Source organism: Mobula hypostoma, chromosome 10 (assembly GCF_963921235.1).
Source record: "Mobula hypostoma chromosome 10, sMobHyp1.1, whole genome shotgun sequence".
Classification (NCBI taxonomy): domain Eukaryota; kingdom Metazoa; phylum Chordata; class Chondrichthyes; order Myliobatiformes; family Myliobatidae; genus Mobula; species Mobula hypostoma.
In genome coordinates, this window is record NC_086106.1 from 26,419,363 (window position 1) to 26,439,448 (window position 20,086).

At 53.7% G+C, this 20,086-nt stretch overlaps 2 protein-coding genes across 8 annotated transcripts in view; one reads left to right on the plus strand and one right to left on the minus strand.

Moving 5' to 3' along the window:
- Positions 1-20,086, minus strand: part of ripk3 (receptor-interacting serine-threonine kinase 3) — a 66,379-nt gene that overhangs the window by 25,696 nt on the left and 20,597 nt on the right. The window contains exon 1 of one of the 4 annotated variants that reach the window (XM_063060174.1): positions 1,404-1,872. The exons of the other annotated variants lie outside the window; for them this stretch is intronic. Within the exon in view, the coding sequence (XP_062916244.1) occupies positions 1,404-1,520 (117 nt within the window). The 5' untranslated portion in view covers positions 1,521-1,872. Of the gene's footprint in view, positions 1-1,403; positions 1,873-20,086 lie in introns of those variants that run through there. 4 annotated transcript variants of the gene reach the window in all.
- LOC134352747 (uncharacterized) lies at positions 1,211-20,063 on the plus strand. 4 transcript variants are annotated; one of them, XM_063060168.1, is made up of 2 exons: positions 1,211-1,322; positions 12,929-20,063. In XM_063060168.1, exon 2 carries the CDS (start codon positions 16,475-16,477, stop codon positions 18,011-18,013), a length of 1,539 nt encoding a protein of 512 aa, XP_062916238.1. In that variant the 5' UTR covers positions 1,211-1,322; positions 12,929-16,474; the 3' UTR covers positions 18,014-20,063. The 4 variants fall into 4 exon arrangements, with proteins under 4 accessions (XP_062916238.1, XP_062916237.1, XP_062916239.1 ...); XM_063060167.1 differs by lacking the exon at positions 1,211-1,322 and adding an exon at positions 3,127-3,258; XM_063060169.1 differs by lacking the exon at positions 1,211-1,322 and having other exon boundaries at positions 10,921-13,166; positions 14,395-20,063.

Consider the following 20,086-nt stretch of genomic DNA (forward strand, 5'->3'; position numbering starts at 1 on the left):
CGCACACTGGCGGGGACAGGGTCAGACACAGGGTGAGGCTCCCTCCACACCGTCCCGTCACACATACCCAGGGACACGGTCAGACACAGGGTGAGGCTCCCTCCACACCATCCCGCCACACACTCCCAGGGACGGGGTCAGACACAGGGTGAGGCTCCCTCCGCGTTGTCTCATCGCACACTGGCGGGGACAGGGTCAGACACAGGGTGAGGCTCCCTCCACACCGTCCCGTCACACATACCCAGGGACACGGTCAGACACAGGGTGAGGCTCCCTCCACACCGTCCCGTCACACACTCCCAGGGACAGGGTCAGACACAGGGTGAGGCTCCCTCCACACCGTCCTGTCACACACTGGCGGGGACAGGGTCAGACACAGGGTGAGGCTCCCTCCGCGTTGTCTCATCGCACACTGGCGGGGACAGGGTCAGACACAGGGTGAGGCTCCCTCCACACCGTCCCGTCACACATACCCAGGGACACGGTCAGACACAGGGTGAGGCTCCCTCCACACCGTCCCGTCACACACTCCCAGGGACAGGGTCAGACACAGGGTGAGGCTCCCTCCACACCGTCCCGTCACACATACCCAGGGACACGGTCAGACACAGGGTGAGGCTCCCTCCACACCGTCCCGTCACACACTCCCAGGGACAGGGTCAGACACAAGGTGAGGCTCCCTTCACACCGTCCCGTCACACACTCCCAGGGACAGGGTCAGACACAGGGTGAGGCTCCCTTCACACCGTCCCGTCACACACTCCCAGGGACAGGGTCAGACACAGGGTGAGGCTCCCTCCACACCGTCTCGTCACACACTCCCAGGGACAGGGTCAGACACAGGGTGAGGCTCCCTCCACACCGTCCTGTCACACACTCACAGGGACAGGGTGAGGCTCCCTCCACACCGTCCCGTCACACACTCCCAGGGACAGGGTCAGACACAGGGTGAGGCTCCCTCTGCACCGTCTCATCACACACTCCCAGGGACAGGGTCAGACACAGGGTGAGGCTCCCTCCACACCGTCTCGTCACACACTCCCAGGGACAGAGTCAGACACAGGGTGAGGCTCCCTCCACACCGTCCTGTCACACACTCCCAGGGACAGGGTGAGGCTCCCTCCACACCGCCCCGTTACACACCCCCAGGGACAGGGTCAGATACAGGGTGAGGCTCCCCCCACACCGTCCCGTCACACACTCCAAGGGTCAGACACAGAGAGGAGCTGTGCTGACTGAGCTGGGAGAAATCGAAGGAAAACTACTGGATAAAGTTCGTGGAATACTTTGGAGGTGGCTCTAAAAGTCTCTTGGACAACTGAGTGAGTGACGGCGTTGGCGTGGAAGCTCGGTGTGGAGTTTTTTGCTGCCGGTTTGGACTGGGTTTGTTGGCGGCTGCTTACTGCGTAGCTCCCAGCTGCGGCCGCTGGCAACTCGCCAGTAAGCCGTTTCGCTCCAAAACCGGAGGCAAACGCCGTCGTTTTCCCCCCATTGACATCGGGGCAACGTTCCTCCTCCATTGTTTTCCTGATTTTTCGTCCGGTGTCGGTGCCGGTGCCGGAGCATCTGGAAGGACGTTTCGGCCTCTCCCGGCCTGGGTCTCTGCAAGTCCGACGGAGCCTTTCCTGGCGCCGAGCCAGCGAGGAACTGTCGACTGCAAACTTTCCCGGCCAGTTATTCGACTCGCTCCAGGACTTCTAACTGGCACCGCCGCAAAATTCTCGGACTGGAAAGAGCGCCAGCATGCCGGACCGATCTCCAGGGAGTCGCGGCCCTCGGGGAGTTACGCAAGGGCGGCTGCCTCCCCGGCCTCGGACAACGCCCTGTTTCGGTCGGTGAAGGTGGAACGTGGGGTGCAATGTATTTTGCGCCCTGGAATGACACTAGAAAAGTGTACGGAGGCAATGGAGGACCTTGTGGGGAAAGGTGGTATTCTGGCCACCGAGAAGGAGTTCGGAAAGGCGGTGTTCTATCTGGTGAATGAAGAGCTAGTGCACCGGGCCCTAAGCAGGGGAGTCACGGTGGACAACATCTTTTTACCTATGGAGCTGGTGACGGCCCCCACGCAACGTATCGTGCTTGGGCATGTTAAGCCTTTCATTCCAAATGAGGACTTGCTTCCCCCACTGGCCCGTTTAGGGCAAGTAAGGTCGGAGATCACTGCCATCCGACACAAATTTAAGAGACGCACCCTCCGCACCGTAATCTCTTTCCGGCGTCAGGTTTTCATGCAGCTGGAAAGGGAGGACGATGTTGAGGGCCGCTTTACTGTCCGGCACGAGGGAGTAGTTTATCAGGTGTACTGGAGCTCCGAGCGCCCACGGTGCCATGCGTGCAGGGAGGTGGGGCACTTTCGGAGGGACTGTCCTGCCGCCCGGAACCCGAGGGAGCGCACTTCGGGCACCAGTGCCGCAGCTACCTCTGCCCCTGATCCTACTCCTGCGCGTGCGCCTGCACCTGCATCTGACCCTGCCCCCGCCCGTGATCCTGCCCCAGCCCCTCACCCTGCCCCTACCCCTACCCCTGTCCCTACTTCTACGGTTGGGTCGGTCCCTGCTCCTCTCCCTGTAGTTCAGGTGGGGGACGGGGTGGAGTCTGTGCGGAGTAAGAAGGCAAAGGGGAAATCCAAACATAGTAAGAAGCGGGCCTTTGAGGCCGCAGAGCTCACACCCATTTCGTCTGAAGTGGAGCGTGGGGCTCGGGGAGGTGCGCAAGCAGACGGGGCGATGGAAACAGAAGGCGACGCCCCATCGGTGAAGCCTGCACCTGTGTGCTCCTCCAGCGTGAAGAGGAGAAGGGAACGTTCCCGCAAGAGGGCAGGGGATGTAGATGCGGGGGAGTCCCAGGAAGGGGTGGGAATCCGGGTAGGGGTTGGTTCTAAACCTGAGTCCTCAGATGTAGCCACCAGTCCTGGGGTAGATGGTGTGGTTGTGCAAAAAGCTTGTGATAGGCCTGTTTGCACAAATGAGGCAGCCCTGGAGGCCTCCACCCAGGACCTACAAGTCAGCGCCTCTCTGGAGGCCAGTGTACCGAATAGTGTAAGAGGAGACGAGGCAAAGCTCTCTCATTCTCAGCACCAGGCGGCTTATGAATCCCTTGGACCAAAGGTGCCGGGTTCCCCTCTATGCCTGCCCCCTAGGGAGGACGATTTTCTGTGCACATCGACCCCAGCAATAAATGACTTGCAGGGAGTCCCTGGGGATTGTCTCTCCACTGTCGCAAATGTGGATGAGGCTGATGCGACGGTGGAGAAGGCAGGTAAGAGCGAGGTGCCCGCTGCGCGGTGTGGGTCGCAGGCGCAGCCATCTATTAGAACATGCGGGGAGGCCGATGGGGATTCTGTCTGCAGTGACGGGTTGGAGGGGGACTCTTTCGATAGTGAAACAATGGACATCCTCACCCCTCCTGAGAAATCCCCATTGATACCTGTAGAGGAAATTAAGCATTTCATTCTCACCTCTGAGGGTGCCAAGCACCGGCCTCAGCTAGCCTCGCTTCGCTGGCCCAGCATGCCGAGGCTGGTGAGGTCCCTGCGAGTCATCCTCAGACGAAAGGGAAAGGGAAAGAGGAATGCGGTGGTGGGGAACGACAGACGGCAACTAAAATCTTTCCTGGATGACCTAGTAAGGGACATCAGAGGGAGAAGCAGCCTCGCTCCTACGGGGGATGGTGGGTCACAGGGTGTTGCTGGTACCGCTCGAGCCCGGAAAGCAAAAGGTATCCTTGCTTTCTTTCCGGACAGTGTGGTGGAAGGCGCCTCCCCTCTCACCGAAATGGGCGCAGCTGCTGAGACCTAGTGTGTTCCCGCCATGAAGCTTACCATAGCTAGTCTCAATGTAAACGGCAGCAGGGTTCGCAGGCATAACAATCTCTCAGTCCTCAGGGATGGGCGGTATACGGTGAGTTTCCTGCAGGAAACCCATACCATCCCTGGGGACGAGTCTGCTTGGCTCCTGGAGTGGCAGGGCGGGGTCTACATGAGCCACCTCAGCTCCATTTCTAGCGGGGTGGCGATCCTGTTGGCCCCGACCTTCCAGCCAGTAATTGAAAGAGTCCAAGACGTTGTGCCCGGCCGTCTGCTCCACCTGGTTGTGCGCCTGGATGGCGTACCATTGCATTTTATCAATGTGTACGCTCCCAGGCGCGGTGTGATGCAGACGCGCCTATTCTGTCAGCTGTCCACCCTGCTGAGCTCCATCGATCCTGGGGACTGCGTCATCCTCGGGGGAGATTTCAATTGTACCCTCGAGGCGGAGGACCGTTCGGGCCTCCAACGCGACCCAGCATCAGCAAAAAAGTTAAAGGAGCTAGTCGGCTCCTTTGACTTGGTGGACAGCTGGCGGAATTTTCACCCCAACTCTAGCGCCTTCTCGAGAAGGTCTAGAGAAGGAGGTTCCAGGATAGACCGCATTTACATCTCTCGGGCCTACGCCTCCCGCGTGTCGGCGTCCTCCATGCGGCCAGTGTCGTGCTCGGATCATCACCTTGTGTGGATGGAATTTATTCCACTACACCCTCGGGTGGGATCCGGGTATTGGCATTTTAACAACCGGCTGCTGGAGGACAGCCGTTTCCGGGATTCGTTCCGAGCGTTCTGGGTCTCCTGGAAGGAGAGGCGGAGAGAGTTCTGCTCCCTACGGCTATGGTGGGATGTGGGCAAAGCCCACATCCGGTTTTTATGTCGGGAGTACACTAGGGGGTCGACCAAAGGGCGGGGCTCTGAAATTGAGCGACTTGAGAGAGCGTTGCTTGACCTGGAGCCCCGCCTCGGTCCGACCACTGGAGACCAGCAGCTGTGGCAGGAATACCAGGAGAAGAAGGACGCACTAAGGGACTTGCAGCTTCAGCAGTCCCGAGGTGCGTACGTGAGGTCACGGATCCAAATGCTGCAGGATTTGGACCGTGGCTCACCCTTCTTCTACTCGTTGGAGAGGTGGCGGGGAGTTCAAAAGCAGCTAGTGGAATTGCTGGCTGCCGATGGCTCCTCCATCACGGACCCTGATGGAATTAACAACGAGGTCCGTTCATTCTATCGGTCCTTATTCTCGCCTGATCCGTCAAATGCGGAGGCGTGCAATGAGGTCTGGAAGGATTTGCCTAAGGTCAGTCCAGAGGATGCAGTGCGTCTGGATGCCCCCCTGACTCGGGAGGAGCTGTCCACTGCCCTTCGGCAACTCCGGAGGGGCAAGTCCCCTGGTTTGGATGGACTGAGTGTTGAGTTTTATCAGGCTTTTTGGGATGTCCTGGGGGATGATTACAGCCTTGTCCTAGGGGAGAGCCTAGCCACCGGAGAAATGCCCCTCTCATGGCGAAGAGCTGTTGTGGTCCTACTGCCCAAGAAGGGAGACCTCCGCCTGCTAAAGAACTGGCGGCCGGTCTCCCTCTTGTGCGCGGACTACAAGATCTTCGCCCGGGCAATGGCCAACCGTCTGGGTTCGGTAATTGGACAGGTGGTCCATCCTGACCAATCTTACACGGTCCCGGGCCGCTCCATCCAGGACAATGTCCACCTAGTACGGGACCTGATCCACCTGCTCCAGGAGACTGGGACCCCGGCAGCGTTTCTTTCTCTTGACCAGGAGAAGGCGTTTGACCGGGTGGACCACAGTTTCCTGCTGGGCACCCTGCAGGCTTTTGGGCTCGGACCACACTTTGTGGCCCGAGTTCGGCTCCTGTACTCTGCCGCAGAGTGCCTAGTTAAGATCAACGGATCACTGACAGGACCTATCCACTTCCGAAGAGGAGTGCGTCAAGGGTGCCCCATGTCCGGTCAACTGTATGCGATCTGTGTCGAGCCATTCCTCGGCCTTCTTCGGCGAAGGCTGACAGGTCTGGTTCTGCGCGAACCGGACATGAGGGTCGTCCTCTCGGCCTACGCCGATGACGTACTCCTCATGATGACAGACCCCTGTGACCTGCGGAGGATGCGCGAGTGCCAAGATGTTTTCTCGGCGGCATCCTCCGGCAGGATCAACTGGGCGAAATGTTCCGGACTCTTAGTAGGCCAGTGGCAGGTGGACTCCCTGCCGGAGGAGATGAGAGCTTTTGAGTGGAGCACCAGACGTCTTCTCTATCTGGGAGTCTACCTGAGTCCTTCTGGGGAGACCTGGCTGGCGAACTGGCAGGACCTGGAGACAAAGGTCATGGCCCGGCTAGGGCGCTGGTCAGGCCTTCTCAGGGTGCTTTCCTATCGAGGCAGGGTGGTGGTCATAAACCAGCTGGTGGCCTCCATGTTGTGGTACCGGATGGTCACCTTGGCCCCTCCTGCCCCTTTTGTTGCGAGAATGCAGAGGAAGCTGGTGGACTTCTTCTGGGGAAACAGGAAACACTGGGTTTCTGCAGCGGTTCTGAGTCTCCCAGTAGGAGAGGGCGGACAGTCGCTGGTGTGTGTACGCACACGACTGGCGGCTCTCCGCCTCAGGACTCTGCAGAGATTCCTGTACGCCGAGCGCCCTCCCAGGTGGCACGTGTTGGCGACTTTCTTCCTCCGGAGGGGCTGCTGCCTTCACGAAGATATGCAGCTACCACCGGCAGGCGTCAGCCGTGCTGCTTTGCAGAGGCTGCCCGGCTTCTATCAGGACCTACTGAGAGTCTGGAACATGGTTGCCTCAGGCCGGGAATCCCCTCCTCTGGCAGAGGGCGGGGTCCTGGCCGACCCTTGCCCTGCCTCAGCGGATGTCGGTGCGGCTCAGGTGTGTGGATCGACTCAAGCTGAGCTGCTCGTCGGGCCCAGGCCCCGCAGCCTTACCCGAGAGACGAATCCACACAACTTGAGCCGTCTTTCATCGACACCCACAATCCCATTCAGGGATGCAGGCAGGAGGTACCTTTATGGGCTGCTGCTCCACACCCTCCACTTCCTAGCCTTTGTCCACCGTCCCGACACGCCATGGCGGTCGGTCTTTCCACCTGGAGGTGAGGGGGGTCCCCAATGGAAGTCCCTTTACAAGGGAGTCCTCCCCATGCACCTTGGGGATCTCGGCTGGAGGGTGCTGCATAAAGCGGTGCCCTGCAATAAGTTCTTTAGTCTGTACACGGATCTCCCAGCCGCGTGTCACTTCTGCGGGCTGGAGGAGACCGTGTACCACATGTACGTGGAGTGTGTGAGGCTGCAGCCCCTTTTCGCGTTTTTGCGTGGGCTGCTTCTCGCCTTCTGGTTGCATTTCAGTCCCACCCTATTCATATATGGTCATCCAGTAAGGAGGGGGGCACAGAGGGATGAGGATGTCCTTGTCAACTTGCTCCTGGGGCTGGCGAAAATTGCCATCCGTGGCTCCTGGAAAAGGGTGGCAGGAGGTTCTCCCCGGGCGGACTGCCTGGCTATGTTTAGGGGGTATGTTCGTGCCCGGGTGAACATTGAAAAGGAATACGCACAGTCCACGGCGACCGTAGAGGTGTTCCGGGACCGTTGGGCTCCGCGGGGTGTAAATGCCATCATTGATGAGGATGGCAATATATTGGTTTAAGATGTATTGTCTGTTTGTAGTGTAGTAAATATGTTAGTCACTGGGTTTGTAAATATTGTATAGCACCGACATGTGTAATAAAGAATTTTGTAAAAAAAAAAGGACAGGGTCAGACACAGGGTGAGGCTCCCTCTGCACCGTCTCATCACACACTCCCAGGGACACGGTCAGACACAGGGTGAGGCTCCCTCCACACCATCCCATCACACACTCCCAGGGACACGGTCAGGCACAGGGTGAGTCTCCCCCCGCACCGTCCTGTCACACACTCCCAGGGACACGGTCAGACACAGGGTGAGGCTCCCTCCACACCGTCCCGTCACACACTCCCAGGGACAGGGTCAGACACAGGGTGAGACTCCCTCCACACCGTCTCGTCACACACTCCCAGGGACAGAGTCAGACACAGGGTGAGGCTCCCTCCACACCGTCCTGACACACACTCCCAGGGACAGGGTCAGACACAGGGTGAGGCTCCCTCCACACCGTCCCGTCACACACTCACAGGGACAGGATCAGACACAAGGTGAGGCTCCCTCCACACCATCCCGCCACACACTCCCAGGGACGGGGTCAGACACAGGGTGAAGCTCCCTCCGCGTTGTCTCATCACACACTGGCGGGGACAGGGTCAGACACAGGGTGAGGCTCCCTTCACACCGTCCCGTCACACACTCACAGGGACAGGATCAGACACAAGGTGAGGCTCCCTCCACACCGTCCCGTCACACACTCCAAGGGACAGGGTCAGACACAAGGTGAGGCTGCCTCCACATCGTCTCGTCACACACTCCCAGGGACAGAGTCAGACACAGGGTGAGGCTCCCTCCACACCGTCCCGTCACACGCTCCCAGGGACACGGTCAGACACAGGGTGAGGCTCCCTCCACACCGTCCCGTCACACGCTCCCAGGGACAGGGTCAGACACAGGGTGAGGCTCCCTCCACACCGCCCCGTCACACGCTCCCAGGGCCAGGGTCAGACACAGGGTGAGGCTCCCTCCACACCGTCCCGTCACACACTCCCAGGGACAGGGTCAGACACAGGGTGAGGCTCCCTCCACACCATCCCATCACACACTCCCAGGGACAGGGTCAGACACAGGGTGAAGCTCCCTCCGCATTGTCTCATCACACACTGGCGGGGACAGGGTCAGACACAGGGTGGGGCTCCCTCCACACCATCCCGTCACACACTCCCAGGGACACGGTCAGACACAGGGTGAGGCTCCCTCCACACCGTCCCGTCACACACTCCCAGGGACAGGGTCAGACACAAGGTGAGTCTCCCCCCCACACCGTCCCGTCACACACTCCCAGGGACAGGGTCAGACACAGGGTGAGGCTCCCTCCACACCGTCCCGTCACACACTCCCAGGGACAGGGTCAGACACAGGGTTAGGCTCCCCCCACACCGTCCCGTCACACACTCCCAGGGACAGGGTCAGACACAGGGTGAGGCTCCCTCCACACCATCCCGTCACACACTCCCAGGGACACGGTCAGACACAGGGTGAGGCTCCCTCCACACCGTCCCGTCACACACTCCCAGGGACAGGGTCAGACACAAGGTGAGGCTCCCTCCACACCGTCCCGTCACACACTCCCAGGGACAGGGTCAGACACAGGGTGAGACTCCCCCCACACCATCCCGTCACACACTCCCAGGGACACGGTCAGACACAGGGTGAGGCTCCCTCCGCACCGTCCCGTCACATAGTCCCAGGGACAGGGTGAGGCTCCCTCCACACCATCCCATCACATACTCCCAAGGACAGGGTCAGACACAGGGTGAGACTCCCTCCACACCGTCCGTCACACACTCCCAGGGACAGAGTCAGACACAGGGTGAGACTCCCTCCACACCGTCCCGTCACACACTCCCAGGGACAGGGTCAGACACAGGGTGAGGCTCCCTCCGCACCGTCCCGTCACACACTCCCAGGGACAGGGTCAGACACAAGGTGAGGCTCCCTCCACACCGTCCCGTCACACACTCCCAGGGACAGGGTCAGACACAGGGTGAGACTCCCCCCACACCATCCCGTCACACACTCCCAGGGACACGGTCAGACACAGGGTGAGGCTCCCTCCGCACCGTCCCGTCACATAGTCCCAGGGACAGGGTGAGGCTCCCTCCACACCATCCCATCACACACTCCCAAGGACAGGGTCAGACACAGGGTGAGACTCCCTCCACACCGTCCGTCACACACTCCCAGGGACAGAGTCAGACACAGGGTGAGACTCCCTCCACACTGTCCCGTCACACACTCCCAGGGACAGGGTCAGACACAGGGTGAGGCTCCCTCCGCACCGTCCCGTCACATACTCCCAGGGACAGGGTGAGGCTTCCTGCATACCTCAGGGATACACGCCCAGAGACAGGGGAACAGAGAGGGGAAACAATGTGTATCACATGTCTGTGGAGTTTGTGAAGTTGCAGGCCATAGTTGCGTATCTGAGGGGGGTTATGCCTCAGATAGTTCTGGACTAGTTCCTGAGGATTGGAGGGTGGCTAATGTAACCCCACTTTTTAAAAAAGGAGGGAGAGAGAAACCGGGGAATTATAGGCCGGTTAGCCTAACGTCGGTGGTGGGGAAACTGCTGGAGTCAGTTATCAAGGATGTGATAACAGCACATTTGGAAAGCGGTGAAATGATCGGACAAAGTCAGCATGGATTTGTGAAAGGAAAATCATGTCTGACGAATCTCATAGAATTTTTTGAGGATGTAACTAGTAGAGTGGATAGGGGAGAACCAGTGGATGTGGTATATTTGGATTTTCAAAAGGCTTTTGACAAGGTCCCACATAGGAGATTAGTGTGCAAACTTAAAGCACACGGTATTGGGGGTAAGGTATTGGTGTGGGTGGAGAATTGGTTAGCAGACAGGAAGCAAAGAGTGGGAATAAACGGGACCTTTTCAGAATGGCAGGCGGTGACTAGTGGGGTACCGCAAGGCTCAGTGCTGGGACCCCAGTTGTTTACAATATATATTAATGACTTGGATGAGGGAATTAAATGCAGCATCTCCAAGTTTGCGGATGACACGAAGCTGGGTGGCAGTGTTAGCAGTGAGGAGGATGCTAAGAGGATGCAGGGTGACTTGGATAGGTTGGGTGAGTGGGCAAACTCATGGCAGATGCAATTTAATGTGGATAAATGTGAAGTTATCCACTTTGGTGGCAAAAATAGGAAAACAGATTATTATCTGAATGGTGGCCGATTAGGAAAAGGGGAGGTGCAACGAGACCTGGGTGTCATTATACACCAGTCATTGAAAGTGGGCATGCAGGTACAGCAGGCGGTGAAAAAGGCGAACGGTATGCTGGCATTTATAGCGAGAGGATTCGAGTACAGGAGCAGGGAGGTACTACTGCAGTTGTACAAGGCCTTGGTGAGACCACACCTGGAGTATTGTGTGCAGTTTTGGTCCCCTAATCTGAGGAAAGACATCTTTGCCATAGAGGGAGTACAAAGAAGGTTCACCAGATTGATTCCTGGGATGGCAGGTCTTTCATATGAAGAAAGACTGGATGAACTGGGCTTGTACTCGTTGGAATTTAGAAGATTGAGGGGGGATCTGATTGAAACGTATAAGATCCTAAAGGGATTGGACAGGCTAGATGCAGGAAGATTGTTCCCGATGTTGGGGAGGTCTAGAACGAGGGGTCACAGTTTGAGGATAGAGGGGAAGCCTTTTAGGATCGAGGTTAGGAAAAACTTCTTCACACAGAGAGTGGTGAATCTGTGGAATTCTCTGCCACAGCAAACTGTTGAGGCCAGTTCATTAGCTATGTTTAAAAGGAAGTTAGATATGGCCCTTGTGGCTACAGGGGTCAGGGGGTATGGAGGGAAGGCTGGGTTCTGAGTTGGATGATCAGCCATGATCATAATAAATGGCGGTGCAGGCTCGAAGGGCCGAATGGCCTACTCCTGCACCTATTTTCTATGTTTCTATGTTTCTATGTTTCTATGCCTCACTTTCTGGTTGCAATTAAGCCCTCTCTTCTTCATATTTTGTCACCCAGTGTGCAGGTATGGGGCGGTGGTTGGGGTGTATGGGGTGTCACGTAGGGGTAGTACCTCTGGTGGGGGAACATGTCGCATCCTTTTCAAGGTGGTTAGTCCACCTTTGGTCCCCACCTGGCACTCAGCTCTCACCTGTGGCTCCCCGTAGCTGTTTGCATGCGACAGCGGCCACACCCCGGGCAATGGCTTCGACAAGCCGGCTAAACCAGGTGAGGGTAGCCGACGGGTCTCAAACCCTCGGTGAGATAGGGAGTTGTCTATCCCAGCATGTGAAGACAGACTCCAGCGGATTGAACGGACGAGACCAATGGAAGGTCCAACGGTCAAGAAGGCGGTCTCTGCAAGCGTCATGGAACGTGTAGAGCAGGACAAGACACAGAAAATGTCCTGGTCATCCACTGCGCCTAGTCCCATCTCCAGCCGTCTAGACTCTGTCTTGCCACTGGATCCAGATGGGAATTGGGAAGAGGGAGTGAGGCTGACGCTGCGCAACTCTCCCTCACTTAAATCCAAATCACGCGCTAGTCTCGACACCATCAGCCGGCTGGCGGTGCAGTGACATCAGCGCTGGACTCCGGGAGCGAAGGTTCCCGAGTTCGAATCCAGTCGAGCCGCTCCCGGGCACGCTTTCCATCCGTGCCGGGTTGAATGTCAAGCTAGCAACTCGACCTCGTAAAAAGTACTAATGGTGTCGAGGTTGTCATCGATGACGATGGACGAACTTTATGGGGCGGTGGGATGGGTGGTTGGTGGTGTGAGGCAGGAGGAAGCCATCCCAGTAAACTTGCTCTTGAGACTAGCCAGATTAGCTATGCATAGGTCCTGGAGGTGAGTGGTGTGGTGGAGAGTGAAGAAGATTGTCTAAGGTAACATCAGGATCTCCGGGAATTTTCTGGCCATCGGTTCCAGCCCGGTTATCCCTGCAGGAAGAATACTCGGTGCCCAGAACCATTGGACTTCTTTGGGGATAGATTGGCTCCTGTTTAAGAAACCAGCCTCCCCTCCATGGACTCTGTCTATACTTCTCACTGCCTCAGTAAAGCAGCCGGCATAATCCACCCACGCTGGCCATTCTCTTCTCCCCTCTCCCATCAGGCACAAAGTGCCAACGCCTGAAAGTACTTGCCACTGGGCTCAAGGGCATTTTCCACCTCACCGCTACTGGATGGCCCCCTAATACGAGGAGATGAAACTTGATCTCACAATCCACCTCGTTATGACCTTGTACCTTATTGTCTACCTGCACTACACTTTTTTTGTAGCTGTTATACTTCATGCTGCATTACCGTTATTTCACCTGGTCCCACCCCAATGATTTTGATCTGTATGAACGGTATGCAAGACAAGTTTTTCACTCTATTACAGTATTACGCTGTTATATTTAACGGTATTATGGTACTATGCTAACACAGATGTCTGTCCGTCTAGGTACCATGTCCGATGCAGACTTTGGTGACCATGGTTTTCCATATAGATCTATCCCTCGTTCTTTGGATAACTTCCATTTCCTCGATGTGTAGCCACCTCACTAGGCTTTTGATGTACATAAGACGAGGTCTTCCTCTAGGTTTGCTTCCCTCGATCTTTCCAGTGAGTATGAGTTTTTCCAGTTCATCTTTCCGCATAATGTGTCCCAGGACTCTGAGTTGCCTTTCTCGTATTGTTGGTAGGTGATCTAACTGCTTGGGCTCTTCTGAGAACTTCTTCATTTGATATGTGTGTGGTAACATAGATACCAATATTTAATTGCAGTTTGTACTGTCTTTCATTAGTTTTGTAGCACTGTAGCAGAGTCATGGTAGGTCAAAGCACAGGAACAGGCACTTTGTCTTATCCAGTCCATGCTAGCCTGGTCTTATGCCCAGCCCACCTACCTGCACCTGGACCATAGCTCTTCATACCTCTGTCCTCCATCTACCTGTCCAAACCCCTGTCCTCCACCTACCTGTCCAAACCTCTGTCCTCCACCTACCTGTCCAAATCTCTGTCCTCCATCTACCTATCCAAACCTCTCTTAAAAGTTGCAATTGAACTCTCATCGCCCAGTTCCGCTGGCAGCTCATTCCACACTCACACCACCCTCTGAGTGAAAAATTTTCCCCTTAAATATTTTACCTTTCACCCTAAATCTATGACTTTTAGATCAAGTCTCCCCCAACCTCAGGGAGAAGGCCTGCATACATTCACCATATTTATACCCCTCATGATTTGTATACTTCTATAAGGTCCCCTCGTTCTCCTACGCTGCAGGGAATGAAGTCCCAATGTAGGCATAAGATGATCAGAGGCACAGAAACTGTGATAATAGGGACTCGCTGGTGGCACAACGGCATTGGGAAACAAAGGGAAAATACTGAGAAAAATGTCTCTGTGAGGAGTGGCGTGCCACACACTCTCTCTCGCTCGCTCCACGCCTTATAAAAAAGCCATGAAAAATCCATCATCACGGACACGCAGACGCACATGCTCAGACTCGCACGCATGCAGAAACTGTGAATATCCAGAGACCTTCTTCCTGGGGTAGAAATAGTTAGTGCAAGAGGGCAAATTTGAAGTGATTGGAGGAATGGATAGGGGGATGTCGGAGGTAGTTTTATTTTTTACACGGAGAGTTGGGGGGTGTACGGAACGCGTTGCCGGGGTGGTGGTAGAGGCAGATAACATTAGGGAGATTTCATATAAGCACATGAATGGGGCCTATGTGGGAGGGAAGTGTTGGATTGATCTCAGATTAGGTTAAATGGCTGGCACAGCATCACTGGCCAAAGGAACTGGACTGTTCTACGTCTAGTTTTCTGCTCAAGTTTTCCATTTAACTCAGTTCCTAAAATCCCAGCAACATCCTTGTAAATTTTCTCTGCACTCTTTCAAGCTTATTACTATCTCTCTTGCAGGTACAGTCGGTGATCAAAACTCCAAATTCATCCACGCCAACATCTTATACAACTTCAACATAACATCCCAACTCCTGCACAATATGTTGATTTATGAAGACTAATATGCCAAAAGCTTTCTTTCCAGTCCTGTTTCCCTGTGATGTCATGTTCAAGAAATTATAGATCGATATTCCCAGATTCTTTTCTTCTATCGCACTCCTCACTGTGTAAGTCCTCCCCGCTTTGTCCTCCCAAAGCGCAATGCCTCACACTTGTCTGCATTAAATTCCATGTTTCCATGTTTCAGTCCATTTCTCAGCTGCAAACTTTGAAAGGGTTTCTCGCTGTCAACTATGCCCCCTATCTTGGTGTAATCTGCAAATTCACTCACCCAGTTTACCACATTATCATCCAAATCGTTGCTATAGATGACAGACCACAATGGACACAGCACTGATCCCTGTGGCACACCACTAGACACAGTCCTCCAGCCAGATGTACAACTATCTACTACCACTCTCTGTCTTCTTTAAGACAATACTGAATCAAATTTTCTACTTCATCCTGAATGCCAAGTGACCTAAACTCTGGACCAGTTTCCCATTTGTCAAGTCCATGTAAACATCCACTGCCTTCCCTTTATCAGCCTCCCTGGTAGCCCCTTCAAAAAGCTCTATCAGACTGGTAAGATACAAACTACCTTTTAGTCCTGTCTATCTAGTGTGACAAAATACCAAGTTATCAGAAGATTGATGCCGATAAGAGAGATAAGAGAGAGACAAATGGGGGAAACATTCAAAATGCTAATCAGGGAGAGACGAGAGAGATTACCGAAAAGAGACACAGTTCCGAGTATTGTTTAGACCGGTTGCTTTGAACCTGAACTGTTTGAAGTTTGATGGACAGACGATACCCCAGCAGGGGGATAAAAGGAACAGGTTCGCTAAGGCAAGACACACCACGACACCACGAGATAACGAGACCCTGGAAGTGCAGTGTGCCCCCACAAGTTGGTGGGAGTTTTGGAGGTCTGGTCGCTGGACCAACCATAGACGCACAGGGTGGAAAGGTACGATCGGCGGGAACCTGGTGTGTGTGTCAGCCCTTGCCTGGGTGCCGGGTTTACCGCAGAAGAACGATCGTATCCGGAATGGAGGGGTCACAGTCGGTGACCTCAGAAGACGTTACAAAGGGCTCGCCTGAAAGCTAACTGCGAGGAATATCAAAGGTCTGTTGAATCCGATTTGAATATCATCATTTGCTCTCTTTCTCTCTCTCCCCCCAATGGCACAACAGCGATTGCTGCGAACTGAACTGAGCTGAACTGAACTCTGTGTCACTTGAGACTGATCATTTTACCCCTAGACTGCGATAGAGCTTGTTTGATTCCTATTATCCTAGTTCTGTGTACATGTGTGTTTTATCATTGCTAACCCGTTGCATTTATATCCTTACGTTTAGAGTACTGTGTTACTTATTTCTTTAATAAAACTTTCTTAGTTCCAGTAATCCAGACTCCAACTAAGTGGTCCATTTCTGCCGGTTTGGCAACCCAGTTACGGGGTACATAACATAAGTGGGGTTCTCGTCCGCGATTTTGAACGCTAAATTTGGGACTGGGTAAATTGACTGGGTTAAAATTCCCGAAAGAAAGAAAAAGCAAACAGCAGAAATGGAGACTGAGGAATTTCTAAAGGTGCCAACCTTGGAGGCATTAGAGGATGCCAGGAAAGTAGAATTGGCAGCTGTGGCCAAACGGTTGAATCTTTTTAAGGGGAAGTCGACAATGAGGAGAGAGGAGATGTACAGAGCTATCATAGAGCATTATGTGTCTAAAGGTGTGTTTCCCCAAGGGGAGCTGGAGGTGATATCTATTGGAAAACTTGTTGGAGACGCAGTACAGGTGCAGCTTGAAAAATTGAGACTCGAGCACGAGTTCCGGGTAAGACAGCTAGAACACAAAGAGAAACAGTTAGAACGACAACGAGAAGAGAGAGAGAGGCAGTTGGAGTGAGAAGAGAGGAACAAACAATTGGAGCGAGAAAAGAGGCAGTTGGAGAAACAGAGGAAAAGGGAATTTGAACTGGAGAAGTTAAAGATGATGGCAGTGCAGGGGCCCATGCCGAACCAAGGTGGAGGGTTCAGAGCGACCCAGGAGGTTAGGCTGGTTCCCCCATTTGACGAGACCAATGTTGATCGGTACTTTCTCCATTTTGAAAAAGTTGCTGTAAGTCAGGACTGGCCGAGGGATAAGTGGGCTGTTTTGCTTCAGAGTGTACTTAAAGGAAAAGCCCAACAAGCTTACTCGGCTTTGTCCGCAGAAGATGCCCAGAGGAATGAAGTGGTGAAAGAGGCCATCCTCAGGATTTATGAGTTGGTCCCGGAGGCATACCGGCAGAGGTTCCGGAATGCGAGGAAGCAGTGGGGCCGCACTTATTTAGAGTTTTCCCGTGAGCAGCAGACATATTGTGAGCGTTGGTGCGCCTCGAAAGGGGTCAATGGGGATTATGGCAGACTGCTACAACTGATCCTGATTGAGCAGTTTAAAGGTTGTGTCCCTGACGGTATGAGACCCTACCTAGATGAGAAAGAGGCAGACACTTTAGCCACAACTGCTAAGTTAGCGGATGAGTACACGTTGACGCATAAAATGAAGTTTGCCCCGAGTAAAGGCTACCAGAAGGGTAGTCAAGAGGGCGGGGAGAGTCTGCCAGAAAAGTCAGAAAGTAAGCCAGGGACTAGTGAGAAGGATAAGGTAGACCGGGAGCAGTTTGGTAGGAAGTCTCCTGGGGTCGTATGTTATAATTGTGGGAAAGTCGGACACTTTGCATCCAGGTGCTTTGCCCCAAAGAAGGAGACGGGGAAAGGAAAAACGGCAGTTCCGACTGGCTGTATTGAGCTGGTAAGCAAACCGCTAGGAGAGGAGAGGGCTAACAAAGTTCAGGAAGGGCGCGAGAGGTTTATCTCTGCCGGATTGCTGTCGGTGAAGGAGGGGTTAAACCCAGTTCCAGTATGGATCTGGAGAGACACGGGAGCTTGTCAGTCATTGATATTAAAGAGTGTGTTAGACTTTAGTTCAGAGACCCAGACTGGGGAGGTCAGGGTCATAAAAGGCATTGGGAAAGGGACCGAAGCAGTACCTTTGCACCAGATACACCTAAAAAGCGACTTGGTCTCCGGACCGGTCACGATCGGGGTGAGGCCCGAACTACCGATGAAAGACGTGGAGGTCTTACTCGGTAATGATTTCGCCGGCGGAAATGTGTTCTCAGCAGTAAAACTGACAAGCCAGCCTGGCAGCATTGAGGCCCCGCCCATGGACTCACAGGTTTACCCCATTTGCGCAGTGACTCGGCGTATGTCTAGAAAGGCTGCCGACGTAAATATAGAATTGGCAGAGATGTTTTTACCAGCCTTTTACCAGGGGGAGGTAGAAAGTGAAAAGAAGGAGCGTAGTGGAACAGGAGGAAGTGAGGGAGCTGAGGCAGACTTAGCATTAGCAAGGAAGGACTTTGTACAGGCACAGGAGCGAGACGAGGAGCTGATGGTTTTGGCGGAGACAGCTCTCTCTGACGCAGAATTAAAAAGGGGGCCAGTGGGCTATTGTGTGGAGGAGGAAGTGTTAAGGAAGAAATAGAGACCAAGTACCGTGCCCGCAGATGAGGAATGGGGGGTGGTGCCAAAAATTTATGGGGATGAGATTCTTAACCTGGCCCACAAGATACCCCTCGGTGGACATTTTGGGGGGAGGAAAACAGTCGGCGGAATCATGAGAGAGTTTTACTGGCCTCACAGGAGGAAGGATGTTATTGACTATTGCAGACGTGAGTTGACACAGTTACCAGCTTTTGATATGCTAACAGCTTGCCACGACAGGCGAACAAACTTAGTCGGTGTTATCACGAAAATTAATGAGGCTAGGGTGCCACCTGATAAAGGGAAAACCCATTTCGACAAGATAAGTATGGTGCCGACCAGATGGGAGAAGTCTATTGTTTTGGCCAGCTTTGCTGATAAGGTCTCTCCCTTAATCCCCGAACAAAGCGACCCATTAAGAGAGCCAACTAAACGGCAGGCACACGTATGTCCGGATGTCCTGAGGCGATGCAAAGAGCCGGGACATGGTGTTGCTGTCACATCAGGTCAGCCTAGTGAGCAACACCCCTATAGGATGATTAATTCAGTGACAAAAGGGCTAAAGAACGCAGAAGTGTATATTGGCGATGTAGTGGTCTGGAGTGAAACGTGGGAGGAGCACATTGTGGCGGTAGAAGAACTGTTTAAACGGCTGTCCGAAGCCAACCTGACAATGAACCTCGCAAAAAGTGAGTTCGGCCAAGCGAAGGTCACTTATATGGGATTTCTGGTAGGACAGGAGCAGCTGGCTCTGATGCAGGCTAAGGCGCGGGCTATCTCTGAAGTCCCCACCCCGACAGACAAGAGAGCCCTGAGAAGGTTCTTGGAGATGGTGGGGTACTATCGGAAGTTTTGCATAAAAAAACTTTGCGGATATTACCCACCCTCTTAATAAGCCCTTGCCAAAGAATGCTAAGTTGGTGTGGGACGACCCTTGTTATCTGTGTCCGGGGCGAAAATCACTGAGAAGTTACACTGATCACAACTCATTAGTGTTTTGGCCACTACGAAGTTTGCTAAGTTGGAGCCTGGTTTTAGCGGATTATTAAAATAAAACATATAAAAGGAACGGAAAATATGATTGCTGACTGTCTGTCAAGGTGTTGGCAACTTAAAATTCTCTGTATTAGCCAAATAGCTGATGACCATGTATATTTGTGTGTATCTAATAATGTATTCATGCCTATAATTTTTATCCCGGTAAAAATCCTTTGAAGGATAGGGATATGTGACAACAGACCAAGTTATCAGAAGATTGATGCCGATAGGAGAGATAAGAGAGAGACAAATGGGGGAAACATTCAAAATGCTAATCAGAGAGAGATGAGAAAGATTACCGAAAAGAGACACAGTTCCGAGTATTGTTTAGACCGGTTGCTTTGAACCTGAACAGTTTGAAGTTTGATGGACAGGCGATACCCCAGCAGGGGGATAAAAGGAACAGGTTCGCTAAGGCAAGACACACCACGACACCATGAGATAACGAGACCCTGGAAGTGCTGTGTGCCCCAACAAGTTGGTGCGAGTTTGGAGGTCTGGTCACGGGACCGACCATAGACGCACAGGGTGGAAAGGTACAATCGGTGGGAACCTGGTGTGTGTGTCTGCCCTTGCCTGGGTGCCGGGTTCACCGCAGAAGAACGATCGTATCCGGAACGGAGGGGTCACAGTCGGTGATCACAGAAGACATTACAAAGGGCTCGCCTGAAAGCTAACTGCGAGGAATATCGAAGGTCTGTTGAATCCGATTTGAATATCATCATTCGCTCTCTCTCTCTCCCCCCAATGGCACAACAGCGATTACTGCGAACTGAACTGAGCTGAACTGAACTCTGTGTCACTTGAGACTGATCATTTTACCCCAAGACTGCGATAGAGCTTGATTGTTCCTATTATCCTAGTTCTGTGTACATGTGTGTTTTATCATTGCTAACCCGTTGCATTTATATCCTTACGTTTAGAGTACTGTGTTACTTATTTCTTTAATAAAACTTTCTTAGTTCCAGTAATCCAGACTCCAACTAAGTGGTCCATTTCTGCCGGTTTGGCAACCCAGTTACAGGGTACGTAACAC